The sequence below is a fragment of the Eubalaena glacialis genome, chromosome 7 (genome assembly GCF_028564815.1).
Source record: "Eubalaena glacialis isolate mEubGla1 chromosome 7, mEubGla1.1.hap2.+ XY, whole genome shotgun sequence".
NCBI lineage: Eukaryota > Metazoa > Chordata > Mammalia > Artiodactyla > Balaenidae > Eubalaena > Eubalaena glacialis.
Window position 1 is genome coordinate 75,741,884 of NC_083722.1, and position 25,529 is coordinate 75,767,412.

At 41.4% G+C, this 25,529-nt stretch overlaps 1 protein-coding gene across 2 annotated transcripts in view; it reads left to right on the plus strand.

Moving 5' to 3' along the window:
• RAD54L2 (RAD54 like 2) overlaps positions 1–25,529 on the plus strand; it is an 89,501-nt gene that overhangs the window by 22,989 nt on the left and 40,983 nt on the right. For both annotated transcript variants that reach the window (XM_061195402.1, XM_061195401.1), the window contains exon 2: positions 16,540–16,735. In XM_061195402.1, coding sequence (XP_061051385.1) covers positions 16,594–16,735 — 142 coding nt within the window. In that variant the 5' untranslated portion in view covers positions 16,540–16,593. The remainder of the gene's footprint in view (positions 1–16,539; positions 16,736–25,529) is intronic.

A 25,529-nucleotide genomic window follows, 5' to 3' on the forward strand; every position in this document is an offset into this window, starting at 1 on the left:
CCATTGGATACCTTTTTTCTCCCCTCTGACCTAGGTTGACACAAGATTTTATGTTGTCTTCTGTGTTGGTGGTTAGATTTTTTCTAGACCACTCTTTCATAAGAGTATAACTCTTCAACGTCCTGACCTTATGTAGAGGTAGCAGTCCCTTCTTTTTGCTTCTTTGAGCCCAGGGTATTATCTCTTTATCCCCCTGTCCCCCATCCCATCCCCTGCAAGGCTGGCACCCTCCTCTTCCCCTAGGACTGCTGTAGTGTCAGCAGTATTTGTTTGTGTTTTCAGTTTGCCTTTCATCATTGCTCCTTGGGGATTTCTCTTACTTTTTTTTGTGAAAGCAGTTGTGCATTTAGAATGGATACTTATATAATTTTATCCATATTTCTAGGTGTTTTTGCAGTGGGAGAATTTGCAGGGTCTCCCCCATTGCCAAGGGGCCAAGCAGGACATCCTTGTCCAACTTGTTAGATGTACTTTGTTCATTGTGGTGCTATCTTGTTGGTTTCCACCAGATAGTTTCTAGAGCTGTTGACCTGAAATCTTAACTCTGGTGCTGTCCTGCCTTCATGACTCTGGTATACCCAGTATTCAAGTACTCACTCTCAGTTGATAATTTCTTTTGCAGATAATTTTATAGGCTTTTGCTACAAAAGTGGAATCAGTGGGGAAGCTATAAAGTGGTGCACTTAATCTTGGTTTGTGTTCATTCTGAAATTTGAAATGGAGTGCATTTCATAGTTCTTGATCAAGATAACAGCAGTGCTAACAGCATTTGTAAAACTGCATGGGTTGTGTCTACCTAGAGGGGTGGGATAGGGAGGGTGGGAGGGAGACACAAGAGGGAGGAGATGTGGGGATATATGTATATGTATAGTTGATTCACTTTGTTATAAAGCAGAAACTAGCACACCATTGTAAAGCAATTATACTCCAATAAAGATGTTAAAAAAAAAAACTGCATGGGTTCTTTCCATCCTTCTATGTGAGTGGCATTTTTTAGAAGCCTGACCAAGTTCGAAATGTATAATTATTTTTAAAATTTCAATATTTTATTTATTATAAAGAGTAAAATACAGCTTGTATAATACTAATATCAAGTCAAAAATCTAAGTAGAGGCCTGCCTACTATGTCTTATCTACACTGGTGCAAAAAATAATGTATGAACTTCATTAAGAGCAGAACTATCTTAAAACAGGGACTTTTGAATGTGAAGAGGCCCACCTGTCAGAATTGTTTGTTATGGAAGGCAATATTTTTGTTTTTAGTTAATGGGAGAGATGATAAGGAGAGTCTGGAAATAGCTGTGTTGTGGGGTGTTCAGTAGTTTTATCTATTAGCATGGCTGAGTGGCATCCTCTAGCCCTGGGTTTATAACACTCTGCAGATGCCACCATTGACTTAGCTGGGCCTTTTGTTCAGCCTTACTGTTATGTAGCAATGAGTTGCACTCCTTATTCTTGTATGCTGTGGTGAGCAGGAGGGAGGATTAGCTCCTCGTCCTGTCATTTTTGTATTACTCACTCTCCTTCTCTTTTTGGGGCATTTTTATTTTGGCTGCAGTGCTGGGGCAATGTCCACTTGAGAATAGGTCACAAGAATATTTAATGACTACTTGTTGACTGAATGACCAGAAGATTGGAACTTTATTAGCCCTCTTTCCCAAATGCAGGCCTGGAATGTCTGTCCTTGAGATTTGGCAGTTGTCTCTAGGTGTTCCACTTTTATTCTTCACTCTCAGTCAACTAGATTGTTCTTGGATGGTGGTTGCCAACTGTTTTAGGTTGGCATAGTGACTGCTGATGAGGCAAAGGTTTGGGGTTTAATTCCAGGGTACAGCCTCACCCTGGTTAAAGAGAAACCACGCTGCCCCAGACCGTACCGTTAACTGTACTAGGGTGAATGAGTATCCTTGGGCACCAAGGGACCATGTAAGAGAGTATAGATGTGTTTAAGGCACATGTTTATGTAATTAGGGGAGAAAAATGCATCATAAATTTCCTAGTGGGACAATAATGTCATTTTTCATTTTTGTATTAGGGATATAATTTTAAATTATGATTAGATTTGATTTGGTATTTGGTATTTATTCAAATGCTACCGACATCTTTGGTGTCCAAAAATGACATTTTTGTTGTTTCTGTTTTGGAGTCTTATGGCTTCTTGCTCTACATCTGAGTTTTCTTTCTTGAGGCGTATATTTATATCACCCCCACAGTGCCTGGCACAGTGTCTTTATCACAGAAGGTACCTAAGCTTGGCCTGAATAAATTACTAGCCCTTCTGCCTTTCCCTTTGACCATTCTTTCTCCAAATAACTTTCTTTTTTTAAAATAAATTAATTAATTTTTATTTTTGGCTGCATTGGGTCTTCGTTGCTGCGCGTGGACTTTCTCTAGTTGCGGTGAGCGGGGGCTACTCTTCATTGTGGTGCGCGGGCTTCTCATTGTGGTGGCTTCTCTTGTTGCAGAGCACGGGCTCTAGGGCCTGTGGGCTTCAGTAGTTGTGGCACACGGGCTCAGTAGTTGTGGCTCTTGGGCTCTAGAGCGCAGGTTTAATAGTTGTGGCACACGGGCCTAGTTGCTCCGTGGCATGTGGGATCTTCCCAGACCAGGGCTCGAACCCGTGTCTCCTGCATTGGCAGGCAGATTCTTAACCACTGCGCCACCAGGGAAGCCCATCTCCAGATAACTTTCAGCCACTTTTTTCTTTAAAATATTTCCTCAAGCTTTTATTTCATCTCAGCCTTTGCCCTTCATCCCCACTATCGTGACAATATCTCCTGGCCATAATATCCCTGTGTGAATTATCTTGGTCTCTTCATTATATCACCTCTCATTTGGTATATTGAAGTTTGGCCTTGTCTCTATGGAATAGCATCTTTATCTGAAGAGTGACGGGATGTACCCGACTGGGTATGCACACACACACAGGTCATCTTCCAGACTTTGACAGATGGCCCTTCTTCCCAAAGGTTAGCATCTGTTATTTTCTGCTTACAGAAATGAGGTTTTCCTGCCGATCCTCTTCTTACTTGCAAAATCTATAGTCTGAGTTTTGTCCAGACTCCGTATGCTTTTTCCCCAGAGACATTATAGGAGTATTAATTTGAAAGAAGAAGCCTTTTTTCTACTTTATTGGCTTTAGGTCAGGTGCACACTTTCTTTCCCACTTATCTTTGCTAATATTCAGATGTCAGTGGTTTCTTCAGTGTTTATGTCCAGTGATAGACTAGAGAGAGACTTACAGTGCAACTTTTAAGTTAACTCTGATTGGTTCAGCGGTATGAATCTTAAACTACATATTTTTACAATGTTGGAGAGAGAGAGAGAGGGAGTGTGTGTGTGTGTGTGTGTGTGTAAGAGCCTAAGAACTGGGCACAGGTTGAATAACCTTGGCCATAAAGTAACAGTGAAACACATAATCTAGATTGCTTACATAAGTTTCCTTAGAAGACTGTTCTAAACTGGGCCACATCTACACGAAGAGGGAGGGCAAGCCAGTGAGTCCACTTTCTACCTGCCTGTGGCTTGCTATTTGTTTATGACATTGATCAGACCTAGAGCCTTCCAGAGGGAACCCAGGTGAGATTTGCCTCAGAGATGGTTCCAGTTCTTGCTGGGCTCAGGGGAAGAGGGAGGGAAGCCTACTCCCTAGCAGGAGGACATACTGCCTGTTCATGGGGATGCTGGGAGGCTTAATTAGCCTTTTTAACCCTAAGTTATTGTGTCTTAAAGGAAAGGAATTTTATTACTTATTTGTTACTGATTAACTAGGGAGAATAGTTAGCTAGGTAATCTTTCAAATCTGTACTTTGAAATAAGATATTTTTGTACTCATTAAGTGTTTAAATCTTTGGAGAACCAGAAACAGATGATTTTATTCTAGTCCTTGTTAACTGTCTTTTAGAAGGTTATTTTTTTATTTTTACCCCTAAATACTTCATTGTATATTTCCTAAAGACGTTTTCTTACATAACCGCAGAACAGTTCTCAAAATCAGGAAATAAAATACTGATACAATACTATTATCTAATCCATAGTCCATATTCAGTTGCATCAACTATTGTCCTCAGTACTGGCTTTTATAGCTATTTTCTTCCCCAGGTCCAGGACCTAATCCAGGATCCCACATTGCATTTAGTCTCCTTTAACCTGAAACAGTCCTTAGAGAATTGTTTTACGTATATGGTAGGATGTGTACAGTTAGTCCCAGGATTCTTCCAATTCTCATTCTGATCCTGACTTCCTCATGCATTCTAGAGAAGGGTGATGCCACCTTGAGAGTCAAGGGATTGTGTTTGAATGGAACTCATTAGTGTAATTCAATTCTTCCACATTTTAGTAGCTACTAATAGGTTTGGTTGTCGGAGGGGGTGTGTTGGCCAAGGGAGGGGGGAGGTATCTAATAGACAGGTGATGGTTAGACTCTATACGTATTTTATTAATTTTTAATTATTTTTTTCTATACGTATTTTAGATTGCTTAGGTCACTAAATGATCCTCCTTGGTTCTGCTAGTTTTTTTCCTAAATTTCATAATCAGTTTTTATTATTCATTGAAAATGTGGAAAACGGTGTTGGAAACAGATTTGGTTTATCTGTGGTTCTTTTCTTCCTTTGTGATTTGAGGAGGTGAACCCATTATGGATTCCCATTTACAAATTTGTGTATCATGTAATTACTAATATAAGTCAACTGGAAATGTGACATTTAGTAGTTTAAAGGTACAGGTTACCTGTTGCATTGAAGTAAATGCCACAATTTATTTTTGCATGTGGGAAGTCAAGAAATAATGGATCTTTAAATTTTCTATTCTTTGCAGATATAAATTTTTCCTGTGATTTGTCACTTATAAATCCTTGTGGCATTGGGATGTTTTCCAGCACCAATAACCAATTCTTTGATTCTCTGTATACCAACTGGGTGTTCAACAATTTAATTCTGATACTAACTACCCAGAGTTAGTGCAGACTCTACAGGTTAAGGACTCAGTCCCGCAAGACTGCCCCTACTTCACATACCAGTCACAAGTCCTTGACTACCCATACTTCTCACTGACTGACTATAAATCAGGGGTTCCTATGAGCCCCTCTTTAGGTTCAAAAATTTGCAAGAATGACTCATAGAACCCAGGAATATACTTATGTTTACTGGTTTATTTTAAAGGATACAACTCAAGAACAGCCAAATGGAAGAGGTGCATAGGGCAAGGTATGGGGTCGGGGGGGTTGTTGTGGAGCTTCAGTGCCCTTTCCAGGTTCCACCCTCCCAGCATCTCGATGTATTCACTGACCCAGAAGCCCTCTAAATCTCAGTGTTCAGGAGTTTTTATAGAATTTAATCTCTAGTTCCCTGCCCCCATCTTGGAGGCTGGTGGGTAGGACTGAAAGTTCCTGCTAGTCATTTGGTCTTACTGGTGACCAGTCCCATCCTGAGGCTTTCTAGGGACCCCACCCTAAATTACTTCATTAACATAAATTCAGGTCTGGTCAAAAGGGGCTTGGTATGAATAACAAAAGACACTCCTATCACTCAGAAAATTCCAAGGGTTTTGGGAGCTCTGTGCCAGGAACCAGGGGCAAAGACCAAATATATTTTTGTATTGTACCATAGGCACCATAAGGGGTCTACAGCTGACTAGCATTACCATTCATTTTAGAACCGTGAGAAGTGGAGCCAGAAGAGTTTACCTATGTCGTTAAGGAGCTAAGTGCACAGAGTGCCCATGTCACTGACAAAGCCAAAGTGAGAAACTTGAGTAGCCATAGAAATACAATTATATGAATATATATAGCAAAATAGTAGTCATCCATTAGAACTTTTATTTATAGTAGATACCAATTTAGGAGAAAACCGCAGTATACAGCCTGTATGTGATGTAGGTATAATTATTTTAAAAGAAATAATAACTGAAAATCTAAAGTGATCAGCATCAATTCAGAAAGTTAGTGGCTAGTTATAGTATAGAAGGATTCATGTCAGGGTCCCTGCTATAGTCTTATTTTTAAAAGCTCTGATTTGATGAGATGCTACTTGCATAGAGCTTTTTAGGATTGTGTCTCGTGGGTAGGTTGACTAGATACAGAGAAGTCTTTACCAAAGTTCATGCTGAATGTTTGCAGGGCTGTGAAGGGTAAACCATCCTCTCTGTGCACAGCTTGTAGTTGCCTGGGTTTGAAGCACCCAGACTGAACTCCGTGGCTTTATGATAGAACTCTTAGGAGAGAGAGGGGTCTCAGAGGGCTAGGGGAAGAGACTGGTGAGGGAAGTGGATATGGTTGTGGTGGGGGAGTCGGATGGGACATCAAGCATGATTTGGCCTCTCTCGAAGCCTCTTCAGTCTCACCATGTAGTAGATAAACCTGACCTGCTTTTAGGCTGATCTGGACTCAGGGCTGGCTTAGGCTCCAGGAAGCCTAGGGAAAGTGGGCCATCCATGCCCCTGCCAAGTTGGCCCTTATCTCTGAAATCCCTGTTTTAAGAAGTTAGAGCTGTGTGGAAAGAGATACAGGACTCACAAGTTGAATGGTAACATATTTAGCCAGAATTGCTTTTACTCTTGCCTCATCCCCTGTATTTAGAGATCCAGGGATCTTTTTTTTTTTTTTTAACCACCCTCATATTACACAGATCTGATGTTTTAACATATGTGGTGTATGTGTGTGTGTGAGAGAGAGAGAGAGAAGATTTTTTCAGAGCCCAGATTTCTCTGGGGAGCAGTGGCTATGTCACACAGGCTTCTCATAGCCAAAGCTGTCATCCCTGCTTTAGCTCCTATCTTCCCAGATCAATTGTTTATTCTCTCCCTCCCCCCATCCCTCCCGCTCCTTCCCTCTTCTCACCCCTCCCTCTTCTTTTTTTTCAGCTGCCTCCATAGAGAATGAAATGAATCTTTCATTTGCTCCCCTCAGCAGTGGCCTAGGGCTTTACTCCTACTTATTCAAAACTCCTGGGACTGGCTCTGCAGGGATGTGCTTCTCAGAGACCTCTTGGATGAAGGGCATAGCCAGGGAAGCTTTACGAGGCGGGCAGTGTACACAAGGAACCTCAGCCCTTGGCTATTTTAAAGAGGATGTGGATAGCAGAGATTCAGTGGTAAAAGTGAAAATTTGACTTTGCAAATGTAGTATTAACTTCAGTTATTGAGAAAATTTGTCCTTGATGGTTAATTACATTTATAAAATAACCTGTGTGTATCATTTATATATCAGATTGATTTTGTGTTTTTTTATTTGAATATGGTATGGAGTATTTTATGATGTTCATGTAATGTGGTCCTCTGCTCGTTACATTAAAAAAAAAAAAAAAACGCCAATTTTTCTTTCTTTGTGATACCTGAAAATTTGGGGGAAAAGACCATAGATCTTAGAGTTTTGTTGTCTTAGGAGAGCAAGTTCTCAAACTTACTCTTAAAAATTATTGAAGACCCCAAAGAACTTTTGTTTATATTGGTTATATTGGTCAATATATGCTGTATTAGAAATTAAAACTGAGAAATAAAAAAATATTAATTCATTTAAAAATAATAAAATAATTATGTTAACATAAATAACCTTTTAAATGAAAAATAACTATACTTTCCAAAACAAAAAAATTAGAAGGGTAGAATTGTTTTACACATTCGAAAATTTGAAAATGTCTGAGTAGAGACAGCTGGATTCTCAGATCTGGTTCTTCATTTAGCTTGTTGTGACTTACTGTTTTGTTGTTGACTTATTGTATTGTTGAAGTACATGAAGAATGTAGTTGGAGAAGGGAGGAGTGTTTTAACATCCTTTACAGATAACCGTGGGTATTCTTTGTTTTATTTATTTTTTATTTTTGGCTGCTTTTGGGTCTTCGTTGCTGCACGCGGGCTTTCTCTAGTTGCAGTGAGCGGGGGCTACTCTTCATTGCGGTGCACGGGCTTCTCATTGCGGTGGCTTCTCTTGTTGCGGAGCATTGGCTCTAGGGATGCGGGCTCAGTAGTTGTGGCTCGCGGGCTCTAGAGCGCCGGCTCAGTAGTTGTGGCGCATGGGCTTAGTTGCTCTGCGGCATGTGGGATCTTCCCGGACCAGGGCTCGAACCCGTGTCCCCTGCATTGGCAGGCGGATTCTCAACCACTGCGCCACCAGGGAAGCCCCACTGTGGGTATTCTTTACTAGTATACCGAAACGCCGAAAAATGGTAGTTTCTTCAAGGTTAATTGTTACAGAGACTTTGAAACCATGTCAAGGAACTTTTTGTATTCTGTTACATTAAAATCCATTGGTCTATCTTGCACTTTGAATGGCTCTTTAACCCATGCACGATTTTGACTTTCTGGCTCCCTTGAAAGGGTCTTGAGGACCCTCAGGACCACCTGAGGGAACCACCCTTTAAAAACTGCTGTCATAGAATCTGGAAGGGGTCTTAAAGATGAACTCAGGCCCATCTTTCTTCTAGGCTGGAGTAAGAGGGGTAATGGAAGTTGTGGGAGAACTGATATGCCCAAGGTAATGCAGCTGGTTTCCCATTGAGCTGTGACTATAATTTAGGTTTCTTGACTGATTCTTTAAACGTGGCTTCAGTGCCTCTGCTGTGCTTGGTGCTGGCCTCACTGCATTGCCTTTTGGGAGAGTTGTCTCCTGTGGCCCTGCTTCTTGGAGTCTTGAATGTTTGTTCACCTTTCCTTCCTTATTTTGTCTTAAGTTCCTAATTGCCAAAAGTCTCTTTAGATTTCTGAATAAAATATTTTGATCTCTTGTCAGTTTAGCTCTGTGGCTGCTTATGTGTATTAAATGTGTTTTTAAGTAACTGAAAGATAATCAAAAGGCATTTGGGCTACGTGGAAGTTTGAAGTACACATCAGGTCTTTATCTTGCACAAGAAAGGTGTTTTGAAATAACTTTAGAGCTCCACAGTCGATCTCTCACAGCAGATTGGAAGAATCTTGTAGATACCCAGGGAGTACTAATATATATGAACTGAACTCTTTTTCCCCTTTGAATTACGTAAGTTATTTGACTAATGGGTTTCTTTGAAGGGATGTTGCTTAAAGTTTTGGGCTGAATGTTTTCATGCTCTGAAAACTTTCCTCCCCTTGTAAATTAGCATAAACGCATGGTTTTGTTTATATTCTTAATGGAAAAAAGGTGTGAGTGGCACTTGCTGTTGAATTGCTTTGAGATCATTTGAGGAAATTTAGTATTACTCAAGGTCACCAAAATTAATGAGGACATGGCAGTTTGGAATGGATTATCTTCATCAGAGGCAGGATCAGGATGCTGCTGAGGAACACAAAGACATCTCTGAAATTTCACGGGCTGCCCTGCAGCGTGTGATTGCATTTTTCAGTGTGGACTCTCCAGGCATGGTCTGCTTTGTGAACAAAGGCTTTGTGTGTGTGGGGGGGGGTTAAGTTTTTAGTATTAGATGTTTTATTTGTTTGTTTTTTTATACTGCAGGTTCTTATTAGTCATCAATTTTATACATATCAATCCCAATCGCCCAATTCAGCACACCACCATCCCCACCCCACTGTGGTTTTCCCCCCTTGGTGTCCATATGTTTGTCCTCTACATCTGTGTCTCAATTTCTGCCCTGCAAACTGGTTCATCTGTACCATTTTTTCTAGGTTCCACATACATGTGTTAATATACGATATTTGTTTTTCTCTTTCTGACTTACTTCACTCTGTATGACAGTCTCTAGATCCATCCACGTCTCAACAAATGACTCAATTTCGTTCCTTTTTATGGCTGAGTAATATTCCATTGTGTATATGTACCACATCTTCTTTATCCATTCGTCTGTCGATGGACATTTCGGTTGCTTCCATGACCTGGCTATTGTAAATAGTGCTGCAGTGAACATTGGGGTGCATGTGTCCTTTTGAATTATGGTTTTCTCTGGGTATATGCCCAGTAGTGGGATTGCTGGATCATATGGTAATTCTATTTTTAGTTTTTTAAGGAACCTCCATACTGTTCTCCATAGTGGCTGTATCAATTTACATTCCCACCAACAGTGCAAGAGGGTTCCCTTATCTCTGCACCCTCTCCAGCATTTGTTGTTTGTAGATTTTCTGATGATGCCCAGTCTAACTGGTGTGAGGTGATACCTCACTGTAGTTTTGATTTGCATTTCTCTAATAATTAGTGATGGTGAGCAGCTTTTCATGTGTTTCTTGGCCATCTGTATGTCTTCTTTGGAGAAATGTCTATTTAGGTCTTCTGCCCATTTTTGGATTGGGTTGTTTGTTTCTTTAATATTGAGCTGCATGAGCTGTTTATATATTTTGGAGATTAATCCTTTGTCCATTGATTCGTTTGCAAATATTTTCTCCCATTCTGAGGGTTGTCTTTTCGTCTTGTTTATGGTTTCCTTTGCTGTGCAAAAGCTTTGACGTTTCATTAGGTCCCATTTGTTTATTTTTCTTTTTATTTCCATTACTCTAGGAGGTGGATCAAAAAAGATCTTGCTGTGATTTATGTCAAAGAGTGTTCTTCCTATGTTTTCCTCTAAGAGTTTTATAGTGTCCAGTCTTACATTTCAGTCTTGAATCCATTTTGAGTTTATTTTTGTGTATGGTGTTAGGGAGTGTTCTAATTTCATTATTTTACATGTAGCTGTCCAGTTTTCCCAGCACCACTTATTGAAGAGACTGTCTTTTCTCCATTGTATATCTTTGCCTCCTTTGTCATAGATTAGTTGACCATAGGTGCATGGGTTTATCTCTGGGCTTTCTGTCTTGTTCCATTGGTCTATGTTTCTGTTTTTGTGCCAGTACCATATTGTCTTGATTACTGTAGCTTTGTAATATAGTCTGAAGTCAGGGAGTCTGTTGTAAGGTTAGATTGTTTATTTGAGATTTTTCTTGTTTCTTGAGGTAGGCTTGTGTAGCTATAAACTTCCCTCTTAGAACTGCTTTTGCTGCATCCCATAGGTTTTGGATCGTCGTGTTTTCATTGTCATTTGTCTCTAGGTATTTTTTGATTTCCTCTTTGATTTCTTCAGTGATCTCTTGGTTATTTAGTAACGTATTGTTTAGCCTCCATGTGTTTGTGTTTTTTACATTTTTTTCCCTGTAATTAATTTCTAATCTCATAGCATTGTGGTCAGAAAAGATGCTTGATATGATTTCAATTTTCTTAAATTTACTGAGGCTTGATTTGTGACCCAAGATGTGATCTATCCTGGAGAATGTTCTGTGTGCACTTGAGAAGAAAGTGTAATCTGCTGTTTTTGAATGGAATGTCCTATAAATGTCAATTAAATCTATCTGGTCTATTGTGTCATTTAAAGCTTATGTTTCCTTATTTATTGTCATTTTGGATGATCTGTCCATTGGTGTAAGTGAGGTGTTAAAGTCCCCCACTATTATTGTGTTACTGTCGATTTTCTCTTTTATAGCTGTTAGCAGTTGCCTTATGTATTGAGGTGCTCCTATGTTGGGTGCATATATATTTATAATTGTTATACCTTCTTCTTGGATTGATCCCTTGATCATTATGTAGTGTCTTTCCTTGTCTCTTGTAACATTCTTTATTTTAAAGTCTATTTTATCTGATATGAGTATAGCTACTCCAGCTTTCTTTTGATTTCCATTTGCATGGAATATCTTTTTCCATCCCCTCACTTTCAGTCTGTATGTGTCCCTAGGTCTGAAGTGGGTCTCTTGTAGACAGCATATATATGGGTCTTGTTTTTTTATATCCATTCAGCAAGCCTGTGTCTTTTGGTTGGAGCATTTAATCCATTCACGTTTAAGGTAATTTTCGATATGTATGTTCCTATGAGCATTTTCTTAATTGTTTTGGGTTTGTTTTTGTAGGTCCTTTTCTTCTCTTGTGTTTCCCACTTAGAGAAGTTCCTTTAGCATTTGTTGTAGAGCTGGTTTGGTGGTGCTGAATTCTCTTAGCTTTTGCTTGTCTGTAAAGCTTTTGATTTCTCCATCGAATCTGAATGAGATCCTTGCCGTGTAGAGTAATCTTGGTTGTAGGTTGTTCCCTTTCATCACTTTAAGTATATCATGCCACTCCCTTCTGGCTTGTAGAGTTTCTGCTGAGAAGTCAGCTGTTAACCTTATGGGAGTTCCCTTGTATGTTATTTTTCGTTTTTCCCTTGCTGCTTTCAATAATTTTTCTTTGTCTTTAATTTTTGCCAATTTGATTACTATGTGTCTCAGCGTGTTTCTCCTTGGGTTTATCCTGTATGGGACTCTCTGCCCTTCCTGGACTTGGGTGGCTATTTCCTTTCCCATGTAAGAGAAGTTTTCGACTCTAATCTCTTCAGATATTTTTTCTGGTCCTTTCTCTCTCTCTTCTCCTTCTGGGACCCCTATAATGCGAATGTTGTTGCGTTTAATGTTGTCCCAGAGGTCTCTTAGGCTGTCTTCATCTCTTTTCATTCTTTTTTCTTTATTCTGTTCCACAGCAGTGAATTCCACCATTCTGTCTTCCAGGTCACTTATCCATTCTTCTGCCTCAGTTATTCTGCTATTGATTCCTTCTAGTGTAGTTTTCATTTCAGTTATCGTATTGTTCATTTCTGTTCGTTTGTTCTTTAATTCTTCTAGGTCTTTGTTAAACATTTCTTGCATCTTCTCGATCTTTTTGCCTCCATTCTTTTTCTGAGGTCCTGGATCATCTTCACTATCATTATTCTGAATTCTTTTTCTGGAAGGTTGCCTATCTCCACTTCATTTGGTTGTTTTTCTGAGGTTTTATCTTGTTCCTTCATCTGGTATATAGCCCTCTGCCTTTTCATCTTGTCTAGCTTTCTGTGAATGTGGTTTTTGTTCCACAGGCTTCAGGATTGTAGTTCTTCTTGCTTCTGCTGTCTGCCCTCTGGTGTGTGTGTGTGTCTTTGTGTGTTTATTTCCTCCTGTGTGTCTCCCTGCCAGGGGTGTGTCTAAGGGCTGTGCCCACATGATTAATTCTGCTGATTCTTGGCCAGGCAACACTTTACAGACAGGTGTCGTCTTTTAATTTAGCAGGGCAGAAGACCCTTTTCCTTCACTCTCAAGATTGCTTTGAGAGGCTCGACTGGGATTGGCTGTGTGTTTCTTCGTAATTATAGCCTCCTTTTAGCAATCCCAATATATTAAACTGTAGAAATTAACATATTACTTAGGGGTTGAATATTTACCTTTCAGAGTGGTTCTGTTTGGAGTTCCTTTAAATAGCTAGTTCTCCCATTTCATTAAAATAGAATTTGAGTCCCAGAATTTGCTTTGTAGGAATACAGGTCCTTATTAAGGTGTAACACACCCATGATCACTCTCCTAGTGTCTCTGTGTCTTAGAGGCAGAGCTTCTCTTCACTGGAGATTGAAGCAGTGTTTCACATGGGATGAGGAGCAAATGGGTAGATGCATTTTTTTCCTCATCAACTTTTTCCTCATGTCTGTCTAACAGTTCTACTAAGAGCTAATTTTTTGAATCAGGGCTGCCTTCCCTGTGTTCTGAAAGGCTTTGCCCACATGGAAGTGTCTGTGTGGGTGGGTGGAGCCCCTTAGAGACAAAGTGCAATTGACTGTGCTGCCCCCGAAGATCAGCTTTTCCTCTGCCATTTTCCCTTTGTTGCTTTTTTGAAGGTGATCAGTAACAGCAAAACCTGCCCCTTAAGTAGTTGGTATGGTTCTAAAGAGCTGAGAAAAGAATTCATTGTGTTCTCTATGTAAAGAAATTTAGTGGCTCATGGAAGGGAAGGAAAGAGAAAAACCAAATTTGATGGGACTTAAGAAATCCATTACTTTCCAGTTTCTTCTCTGTCATGGGCATCTGATGGCCTGGGTACTATTTTAAAGTTTCCTCTGTTTTTAAAATGTTTTGAGAAGGGGGCTGGATCAATGTCTTTCATAGTCTAATATGTGTGGTTGTTGAATGTTTAATTGATGTTTGCTTCTGTCTGTCAGGAGCTTGGGGCTGAGGTTGTTTTGAAGATGTTTGTTAACTGGGGGTTTACAGGCTTTTCATTGTTATTGCTGACCTCTCAGTGATTGTCATTCTTCCATCACCACACAATTTCTTCTCTAAAATGACAGGAATTCAGATTACCTAAAGGTACTTGCTAATTAAAAATTGTTCTCTAAAAGCCACTCCATAATCAGCCAGGCACACTGTAAGCAAAACACTTATTAAGCAGTCTAGAAATGAAACAGGGGGTTTATGCTGATTATGAACATTGACTTCCAAACACAGAGTAGTTGCTGATGAATTATCATTATACTAATATTTAGAAATAAATTTCACTTCTAAACCTGCTGATATTTAATTGGTTTACTACTTCCTTTCTAAAACCTAATGAACTAAAGATACAGGTTTCCTTCAGAGACTTGTAATCTGCTTTGTCAGTGAATGGTAGCTCAGCATTAGTTATATATATATATATATATATATTTTTTTACTACTTATTTTATTTATTTTATTTTTGGCTGCATTGGGTCTTCGTTGCTGCGCGCGGGCTTTTTCTCTGGTTGCGGCGAGCGGGGGCTACTCTTCATTGCGGTGCGCATGCTTCTCATTGCAGTGGCTTCTCTTGTTGCGGAGCACAGGCTCTAGGCATGCGGGCTTCGGTAGTGTGGCGCATGGGCTCAGTAGTTGTGGCTCGCAGGCTCTAGAGCACAGGCTCAGTAGTTTTGGTGCACGGGCTTAGTTGCTCCGCGGCATGTGGGATCTTCCCAGACCAGGGCTCGAACCCGTGTCCCCTGCATTGGCAGGCGGTCTTAACCACTGTGACACCAGGGAAACCCAGCATTAGTTATATTAATATTTATTTGTGGATCACTTTTCTTCCCTGTACCTTAGTGCCCTTTGTAAATGTTTTTGGAAGTGTGTTATTAATGCAAAAATTTGAATTTTATTACTAAATCATTTCATAGCTGCTCTTTGCTTTAGTTGTCTTGAGAGGCTAAGTACGTGACCCATCAGGACACACACACTCATTATTCCTGTGGTTTTTAACTGAGCAGTCTTAAACTTAAATTCTAGTTTTCCAAAATTCTAAAGGATCCAGTTTGCTTTGTTTTGTTTCTGTTTCTGTTCGGGAGAACATAGAAATTCTGTTTCAAATTGTGTCTGGACCTTAATAAGAGATTCCAGTTCTGGAATAGTATTTGTGTTGAATAATTAGAGACTTGTGTTTCCTTCTTTTTTTTAATTTTGGGAGATGGGAGGAATTTTAGGATGACCTGATTCTGGATGTGGTTGTCTACAACAGTTTGTCTTATAAAAGATTATTTATCTTGTGCCCCTCTCCCCCACATTTTATTATTAAAAAAAAAACCAAGTATACCAAAAAATTGAAAGAATTGGTGAATCTTCATGTTAATATTTTGCTCTATTTGCTTTATCACGAAACAATCCGTCTAGCTTTCTTTATCTTGTTTTTTCTTTCCACTCAAGAAGAAATGACCTTGCTAATAGTAAAGTGGAGAGAGAGACAGATAGACAGACATGCATAGTGCCTGACACATAGTAAATGTAATAGAGCTGGTTGGCAAGAGAGAGAGCGAATGTGAATGAATAAATAGGACATGCTTCTAGATTTAGGATACAAAGAAGCAATTCCCAGCTAAATCCCTGCCATTAGGGCCTTACTGTTGGGTCAGGAGGTGAGAAACCAAAGAAGGCAAACACTTTGCCAGGTAGCTCATATGAAGCCTTCGGTGAAGGTCAGCATGGTTAGCATGGCTACTGGAGTTCTGGAGTTCAGAAGAGGGAATATGATCCCAGAAGACTGGGGCAGTTGACAAAGGCTTCTTGGAAGAAATGGAGGTGGAAATGGGCCAAGAGGTAGGGCAGAGCCTGAGAACAGAGATGTGGGCACAGGGGCATTCTGAGCCACGGGGAGCCTGAGGCTACCTAAGTATTTGGGAGGAGTGACAGTGTGATAAATAGCCAGTAGCCTGTAAGTGCTTTATTCAGGTGATTGGAGAGTGGACCATCTTCCTTGTAGTGCTCCAAGGCAGGGCCCACTCCTTATTCCCTGAGCACTCCCAGTTACTCCCGCTCCAGGGCTCCGCCTTTGCTGCTCACTCTGCCTGGACTCAGTCCCTCCAGATGTCTGTGTGGCTCCCTCTTCCTTCTGGCCTCTGCTCAGTGAGAACTTCCCTGTTCCCCCTATATAAAATAACAGCTCCTTCTGGCACACACTAGCCAACTAGCACCCTCTAACATACTTTTTTCTTCTTTCTACTGTGTCCCCAAAGCCTAGTACAGTGCCTGTGATTATATATACATGTATATGTATATATATAGATATAAAGAGTTGGTGCTCAGGAAACAGTTGATGCATGAAGGAACGAACAAATGGGAATTCTGAGGTGTATAGGGTGTTTGGGCAAGAAAATATCTTAAAGGGACCAAACAAGCAGCTAAGAGAAGCTTGAGCTGGGCAGAGAGTCACCAAAATAAGTCTTAGGGCCAGTGCCCTTGTGGGGAAGGTTGAGATTTGGGTATGGTTAGCTGACCTGCTTAGAAAAGCTCCCAGGGAATTCATCCTTGACATTTTCTCTTTGAAAAATTCATGCTCCTAAGTGAAGCCTTTGGTGATTCTGATGCCTCTTGTGCTCCTCCTAGGATCCCTGCAGTGGACCATGAGACGGTAATGTCCACTGAGGACCTCTGGGAGCCATGTCAGACGAATCCGCCTCAGGGAGCGATCCAGACCTGGACCCAGACGTGGAGCTGGAGGATGCGGAAGAGGAGGAGGAGGAGGAGGAGGAGGTGGCAGTGGAGGAGCATGGCAGGGATGACGAGGAAGACCTGCTGGATGGTGAGTGACTCTAGTGAGTGACAGAGGTTGCCTTATCTTTATTCTAATAGAATTTTTGCTGAGACAACTTCGTGTTGGCAGTTGGATTTCTTAGGTCATCATCCATCATGAGAAGGCAAAGACTGGAACACAGCAACAATGAACTCATATGCTCTTCCTCAGGAAATAAATTGTTGTTCCTCTATATAAGCCTCACTTTAGTGCTGGAAGGACCTTTAGCATTCACCTTGTCTTTGATGATGTGCAGACTTAGGTCTAAAGATTTGAGACTGGAGCATGCTTGTTCAAGTCATGGAGGGAGTCAGTGGCAGAGTTCCTGTGGTGAGACAAAGTGGTGGTCTGGTGGTCACGGACCCATCAGGTGGCCACAGATAGGTGTGAGGATAACCGTGAGTGGTCTGTGAGTTTCCTAAGTTACATTCACAATTCTGCTTCTGTGAAGATGAGGAAGTTATCTGGGGAGAGATTATTAGATGGGTTCACAACTCCAGAAAGCTTATTGCATCTCCTGCGGTGCTGCTCTGCCTCCCAGCTACTTCAAGTGACTATAAATTGCTCCTACTGGGAGAGAACTGCCCCTCTGTAGCTGGTGGACCCCTTCTGGACTCCTGTTTGGTTTGCTTGGCTCACCCTTCCTTTGTCCCCAACTTGTTGAAGTGGCATTGGACTTTTCCTTTTCATCGTTAGTCTAATGTTAGGTCATCTGGCCAGCCACACAGCTTCTCAATTAATTCTAACCTTTCATGGCATAGGATTTGGTTGTTTGTAAGCTTCCTGTTGACCTAGGAATAAAGTTTTTGTCTTTTTATAACACACCAATATTCAGTTTTATACCTGAACATTGCACTAGATCGTCATTGCTTGGATCTTCAGGAGCCTAGGAAGATGCATTCCTGCCATTCTCCAGATTCCAGGAGAATGAGCATCTATCCTCTTCGTTTGCTGATGTTACTGTCTTCAGTTCTCATTCATCCTAACAGCTGCCATATGGTTCAGGGATCAATTTTCTGTCATTTAAACTGTCTAGAGGTCTTTGCCCCATTTCCAGTTTACCTCTGGCAGGAAATTACCATTTCACTCCCCCACACCCACAACAACATCTCCTGCTATCCACTGCCAGCTTGTTCAGCTGGAGTCTCCCCACAGCTAGTTCTGCAGTTCCCGTCTATAAAGTAGAATGAGTAGAAGTAACAGAAGATAGTGATGTGAGGGTATATCATCAGACTGTCTTGCTTGCCTCTCATGGTTCTTTTTTTTTTTTATAAATTTATTTATTTTATTTATTTTTGTCTGCATTGGGTCTTTGTTGCTGCGTACGGGCTTTCTCTGGTTGTGGCGAGCGGGGGCTACTCTGCGTTGCGGTGCACGGGCTTCTCATTGCGGTGGCTTTCTTGTTGCGGAGCACGGACTCTAGGCGCGCGGGCTTCAGTAGTTGTGGCACGCGGGCTCTAGGGCACAGGCTCAGTAGTTGTGGTGCACGGACTTAGTTGCTCCGCGGCATGTGGGATCTTCCCGGACCAGGGATTGAGCCTGTGTTCCTTGCATTCGCAGGTGGATTCTTAACCACTACGCCACCAGGGAAGTCTGCTACCCTTATTCTTACAGAGTTTGCAAGGAAAAGCCAGATGCCCACTTCTTTTCCTCTGGTATCTTTTTACTTCATTACCTGTGCTGATTTCTCTGCTGTTTTCCTGGTTCTCCAGTAGGGGTACTGTCCCTAGGAAATCACTGTTCTGCTTTCTGCCCTTGATTAGTTTATGTTTTCTAGAATTTTTGTATAAATGGAGCCATATAGTATATTCATTCTCATTCTCTTTCTCTTTCTGGGAGTCTGACTTCTTTCACTCAGCATAATTATTTTATGAGATTTGGGGTCCATGTGTGGGACTTCCCTGGTGGCACAGTGGTTAAGAATCCGCCTGCCAACGCAGGGGACATGGGTTCGAGCCCTGGTCCAGGAAGATCCCACATGCCATGGAGCAACTAAGCCCATACGCCACAACTACTGAGCCTGCGCTCTAGAGCCTGCGAGCCACAACTACTGAGCCCACGCGCCACAACTACTGAAGCCCGCACGCCTAGAGTCCGTGCTCCGCAACAAGAGAAGCCACCGCAATGAGAAGCACGCGCACTGCAACGAAGAGTAGCCCCTGCTCGCCACAACTAGCGAAAGCCTGCGAGCAGCAATGAAGACCCGATGCAGCCAAAAATAAATAAATAAAAATAAATAAATCTATATAAAAAAAGATTCATCCACATGTATATATCAGTTGTTCATTCGTCTTCATTGCTGAGTAGTATTCTGTTGTATAGGTATACCCCAATTTGTTTATCCATTCCCTGGGTTTCTTTTTTTGGGAGGGGGTTTCCTTTTTTTCTTTTGTTTTGTTAATACAAATAAAGCCACTATGAACATTCATGTATAAGCCTTTGTATTGACATGTGCTTTTATTTTGCTTGGATAACAGATTCTGTCATCTCTATTGGCTATCCAAGTCATGGGGGGCAATGGAATCAGAGCTAAGAATAGAACCTGTTTATGTTTTGCTAGAGACCTCCCCTTAGATGAACCATTAACATCCAGCAAATCAGATTATTCATCTATCCATGAATCCAAGTGACTATTCTCCAGCCCATAGACCACCATTTATTTACAAGACTATCAGAGTAGACTTGGTCACATTCATTATTTGAAATCAAGGTCTTGTTAGAAAGGTACCTAACAGAGTCTATTAGGAGTCAAATTTGCATAAAAAGCTGTGTAGCCCAGTAAGTATTAGTGCCTAAAAGAATGGTAGGTCTCAAAGAGAGCATGGGGCACCAGGAGAACAATACAGTATGTGAGAGTGACAAGGGAAAGGAATGCATTCAGTAATTCAGTAATATTTATTGAGCTTCTACTCTTTGGCTAGGCATGGGCATGGGCATTGGGAATACAGCAGGGGATAAAAATGCCTCTCCTCATGGGATTTTCATTTTAGTAGGTTGAGACAGATGATAAATAAGTACATAAACAGTATGTCAGAAGGTGTTAAGTGCTATGAAGAAAGGGGAACTGGGTAAGGTATGAATGTGGGATGATGCTTTTTTATGTCGAATGGTCAAGAAAGACTTTACTTGATTAGGTGACTTTTGAGTTGAGCCATGGAGGAAATAAGGGAGCTAGCCTGGTGGTTGTCTAGAGAAAGAGCATTCCAGGCAGATAGGATAGCAAGAGCAAAGATCCAAAGGCAGGAGCTTTCTTGGTGTATGGAGAAAACAGCAAGGAGCCAGGGTAGCTGAAGCAGAGTGTACCAGGCTGAGGGTGGTAGAAGAGAGGCCATGGGGGTCAGACTGTGTGGGGTCTTATTCTGTGAGGTGGGAGCCATTAGAGGGTTTAAACAGAGGAAAGATCACACTGGCTGATATGTAAGGAACAGGCTGTGAAGGAGCTGAGGGCAAAAGCAGGCAGGTCAATTAGGAGGATACTGCAAAATTCCAGGCAGGAGGGATGGTGACTTGGTGGAGGTGGTAGAAGTAGTTGGATTCTGGATATGTTTTGAAGATGGAGCCAATAGAATTTGTTAATGAAGTAGATATAGATTGCGTCAGAGTAAGAGGGAAGGTAAGGATGGATTCCAAGTTTTTATTGAACAACTTGAAGATGCCATTTTCTAAGCTTAGGAAGATTAAGGGAGAGGTACAGATTGGGGACAGAGAGGAGTTCGGTTTTGAAGACATGTTAAGTTTGACATGTCTTATGCCTCCAAGTTGAGATGTCCAGAGGGCAGTTGACTATTAAATTGAAGTTCAGAGGAGAACTCTACATTGGAGGTAAAAAAGTGGGATATATCTGTATATGAATGGTACTTAAATCACAGGACAGGATAAGATTATTCCAGGAATAAGAGAAATTAAAGAGAAGTGGTCTGAACAACTAAGCACTTGGCAGCAGAGGCGGGGAAGGAATGAGGATGATCTAGGAAAGAAAATTGAGAAGAAATGGCCACTGAGGTAATAGGAGACCCAAGAGAAAAGTGTTATGGAAGCCAGGTAGGAAAAAAAAATCATTTCAAGGAGGAAGTGATCAACTGTGTTAGTTAAAGGCAACCAATAGTCCTGGTAATATGAGGACTAAGAATTGACCGTTGGATTTAACAGTGTGGGGGTCCTTGGTGGCCTTGATCAATTTCAGTGCAATGATAGGGACTCAAACAAGAACAGGTGGAAAACAGGTTTTATCTTTTTAACTTTTTGCCAGTGGGACTGATCAGGTAGGGAGGGAGAAATTGATGGTGCAGGAGAGATTGGGGGCAGTCCATACTGGCTAAAGCCAAGCTGTAACTGTGGTCTGGGAAAGCCTTTGCCTCAGCACTTTAGTGTATGATAGAGAGAGGAACACCCCACAAGACAAGGCAACCATCTTCATCTAAATTTTGTGATCTTGGGCAAGTCCTTGATGAGCCTTTAGGTTCTTTTCCACAAAATGAGAAGTCTGCAACCTGAATTCTAGATCTGTTGTTCTCTTGTTCTGGATGAAGACAGGGAAGAATGGGCATGTTTTTAGGAACAAAAAGGAATCACCAAAACAAAAGGGCTATGAATCAGCCGGGGAAGCAGTTAGACCATGTGACTGAATGCACTAAGACAGACAAGACAGTGTTAATAGCATTCTATTGCATTTCAGAATTTTGTTCTCAACATAGATGACAAGAAGCATTCCTTAAATTACAGATTCAAGCCAGATCTTTTTTTTTTTTTTTTGGCCATGCCACACAGCATGCGGGATCTTAGTTCCCGGACCAGGGATCAAACCCATGCCCCCTGCAGTGGAAGTGTGGAGTCCCAACCACTGGACTGCAGAAAGTCCCTCAAGCCAAATCTTTTTCTTTTTATTCTGTATTTCTCTCTTCCTTCTCCTCTTCCCCAGAAACTTGTGTCACTTTTTCCTGAGACAACTTGAATATATGTTGTTGGACTGATTTTTCAGAATAGTGTATGTCAGAGTTTAGGGTGACCTCCATGTTAGAAATGAAGTAGTGCTGATTTTGGTACTTGTTCCTGTCCTCCTTTTCTGTGTGCTAGGGTTAGGGAGACAAAGGGGCAGAGAGTTTGGGTGTGCTGGGGGCAGAAGATTGTTTTATAAACCTGCATCAGAAAAGCATGTCAGACATTGACCCAGTTGTTCAGAGTGACTTTTTTTTTTTATTTAATACATGTTACATTTTATTTTATTTATTTATCTTTTTTGGCTGCATCGGGTCTTAGTTGCGGCACGTGGGATCTTTGTTGCAGCATGCAGGATCTTTCGTTGCGGTGCGCGGGCTCTTAATTGCGATGTGCAGGCCTCTCTCTAGTTGTGGTGCGTGCGCTCCAGAGCACGTGGGCTCTGTAGTTTGCAGGATGCAGGCTCTTTATTTGAGGCATGCGGGCTCAGTAGTTGCAGTGCATGGGCTTAGTTGCCCCGTGGCATGTGGGATCTTAGTTCCCCAACCAGGGATCGAACCTGCGTCCCCTGCATTGGAAGGCGGATTTTTAATCACTGGATGACCAGGGAAGTCCCCAGAGTGAATTGTAGGGCCTTTAACATTCCTTCCCAACAATCCAGGGAGTGGGAGTATCTGATTGTGGTTTTAATTCGTATTTCCGTAATTACTTAAGATGAGCTCTTTTCCACATGCTTATGATCATTTTCACTTTTGTGAAGTGCCTGAACTCATGTTTTTGACCATTTTTCTTTCTTCCACAAATTTCTTATTGATTTATAGGAATTCTTTATATCTGGATGTGAGTCTTTTTAATACACACACACACACACACAGACACACACATACAGCTTTCCCATTTATATTGCTTGATTTTTCACTCTCTTAGTTGTGTATTTTTTGCAGTTTTATAATCTTTTTTAGATTGTATTTTTGATGATCTATAGGTGTTTTAATTTTAATGAGGTCAAATTTATCATTTTTTTCCCTTTATGTTTAGTGCTTTTTGTGCTTTGTTTAAGAAATATTTGTCTACCTCAAGGTCATGAAGATATTCTCCTGTTATCTTCTAGAAGCTTTAATGTTTTACCTTCACATTTAGGTCTAGAATCCATCTGGAATTGATTTTTGTGTGGTGTGAGGTAGGGGTCAAGCTTCATTTCCCCCCCCCCACCTCCACCAATATGATTATCTAATTGATCCAGTATTCTGCATTACCTTTTTGTTTTACCCTTTGTTGTAAACAAAGGCACAGTACCTATGTGGCTCTGTTTCTGAACTCTATTTTCTTCCCTTGTAACTTTCAGCGAAATGGGAGTAGAGGAGAGATTGTTCAGGGTGGTGGCTAGGAGCATGGACTCTGGAGCCAGATCAACCACCTGAGTTCAAATCCTGTCTTTACTACTTATAGCTTTGTGAAACAAGTTTTTTCATCTGTAAAATGGGAATATTTGTAATATCATCTACTTAATAGGGCTGTTTTGAGGACTGAATGGGTAATATTTGTAACATGAATAAATCTAGCTGAAGGATAACAAGCATTGCTGGTGAGCTGGGCCCCAGTGCTTTTGGGAGCAGAGCTAGTGACTAGAGCAGTTTTGGATGGACTTGGACATGACTGGGCATGGGGTAGGGTCCATATCTAGCAGGGCTCACCACAGACCTGTGCTGGGACTACAGCTATTCCCCAGTTGCTGTGCCTGCCCTGATTTTGGAGTTACCCAGCAACCCTCCTGAAGAGAAGGTTTTTCAGTATTTTTTAAATCTTCTTCTGAAGTCTTCAAATAATCTTTGGTCCAATTTAGAATACAGAAGCAGAATGTGCCAGGTTTGAATGAAGTTCCCTAAACAGCATACCAAGAGAGACAGCAGCAGCTATTAACTTTCTCTCTGCAGCTATATTGACAGGCACTACAGCTTAGCAGTTGGGCACATACTAAAATAAAAAGGAAGAAACCTAGAGAGGGCTTTCTGGAGGCTAACCTTTAAGCAGAGACCCAAAAGAGAGTATGGGTTAGAATTGTCATTAGAATCTAAAACATAACTGTTAGATGAAGAAATGGGGAAAGACAGACACAGGCTCAGCCAAGGCCTAGAGACCTTGAGAGCACTGTGCTTTTGAGGCTAGAGAGCAGGGAGTGGAGGGTGTGTGGGTGCAGGTGGTTGGAGGGAGGTACTTGCTGGTCAGAAGGAAGGCTGGATACTAGCAATCAGAAAAAGCCTTAAGCATTTTAGATTTTATCCTAAGGGTAGAAGGGACATTTTAAGGTATTTTAGAAGATCCTGGGTGGGTGGAGACTGTGACGTGATCAGATTCAGAAAGCTCTCTTTCTGCAGCAAGCAGCATGGATTGGAGGGGGAGTCATCAGAAGGCGGCAGGGTGACCCTTTGGAGGCTTGTGCCAGAATCCAGACCAGGTAGTACAGTGGTATGGAGAGAAGTAGAGTGGGATATTTAGGTAATTTCTTCAGGCACAGAATTAGTGATTGAGCATGAGGAGATGAGAGGTTTTTTCCTTGATGGTGACCATATACGGTAGAGGTCTATAGAGTTGTTTTCCTGTGGGGTGTAAGGTCCTGGGAGAGCCACTGCTGAATGCTCTTCCAGCTTAGAAATGTTGTACTTACATTCCAGCCACTCTTTTAATCCGGAAGCAAAGATGCAGCATGCTCTCAGATAGGTGCATATTTTCTTTGCATTTTCTGTGGCCCTAAGGAAAAGGTTTGTTTTATATCTAATGTGGTCAGTCAGAAAGGGCTTTACCTGTCTTTCTCTGACCAGAATTTACTCTCCAGCCTTTTGCATTCATAGAGTTAACATTTAAGGTTTCAATTAATGAGAAAATTCAGGAGGTCAGTGACATGCAATTGTTTATTATTTTGCCAAGGCGTGACTTTAAATGATGCTCTCTGGGGTATGGGAACTGATAATTGAGCCCTGCCCTCCACAGCATCTGCTCCTCAACCTACCTTGTTTTCTGCTCTCAAATCAGAAATTCTTATCCTCATTAAGAGTCTGAAGGGATCATTTAACTGTTTCAGTTATATGTGAATGCATTTTGTGGAGGAAATTTTGTGCTGGAGGTATCTTTCTTCTCTCTTGCCTCCTGTGCTTTCCCAGAATGATATCTGATGCTCTGCTTGTGAAACCCTAGTCTTTGTGTACAGCCCTTTCTCAACTACTGAATCATTCTGGGAATTGTGTGTGTGTGTGTGTATGTGTGTGTTTTGTGGTCGTAGCCTCAGTGCTTCAAAGCATTCATCAGTAGAATGAAAAAATAAACTGAGTTGTGTTGATTTTTTTCCCCCCATACAGGTTACTAGCATGCTTTTGTTTGTTCATAGGACCAGTGTTACTGTCTTCTACTCTCTTAGGTTAACAGATACAACAGTAACAAATTTTGGAAGATTATCACCTTAGTGTGTGTACCCAAGTCCTCTCTCAAATAAAAGCAGCAGAATTCGAGCTGTTGGTGTTACTCTTTGCCCATTCCCTCTTAAAAGGGACAGCACTTGTGCCCTCCTAGTTTCCTCTTGCTTGTTGTGGACACCCTTACATGGGGCCCTAGTGAAGTTTGCATGTTTTGCAAAGATTTGTGTGTTATTCTGTGCTTCCATCACCATTTAAAATGGATTTTCAGGTGGGAGAGTATGGGGCTTTACTTGCCTGAGCTCCAGAGGGAAGGGCTACAATCCCCCGAAACTGCAAGCAGGCTTGTTCTCTTCATTTCTCTCTTAAAATCTTCCCTTTGCGGGTGCAGAGGTCCTGTTAATTCTAGCCTCCTTGAGAGAGGCTGCCGGTTGGAGCCCTCAAGAAGAGCAGGAAGCCCA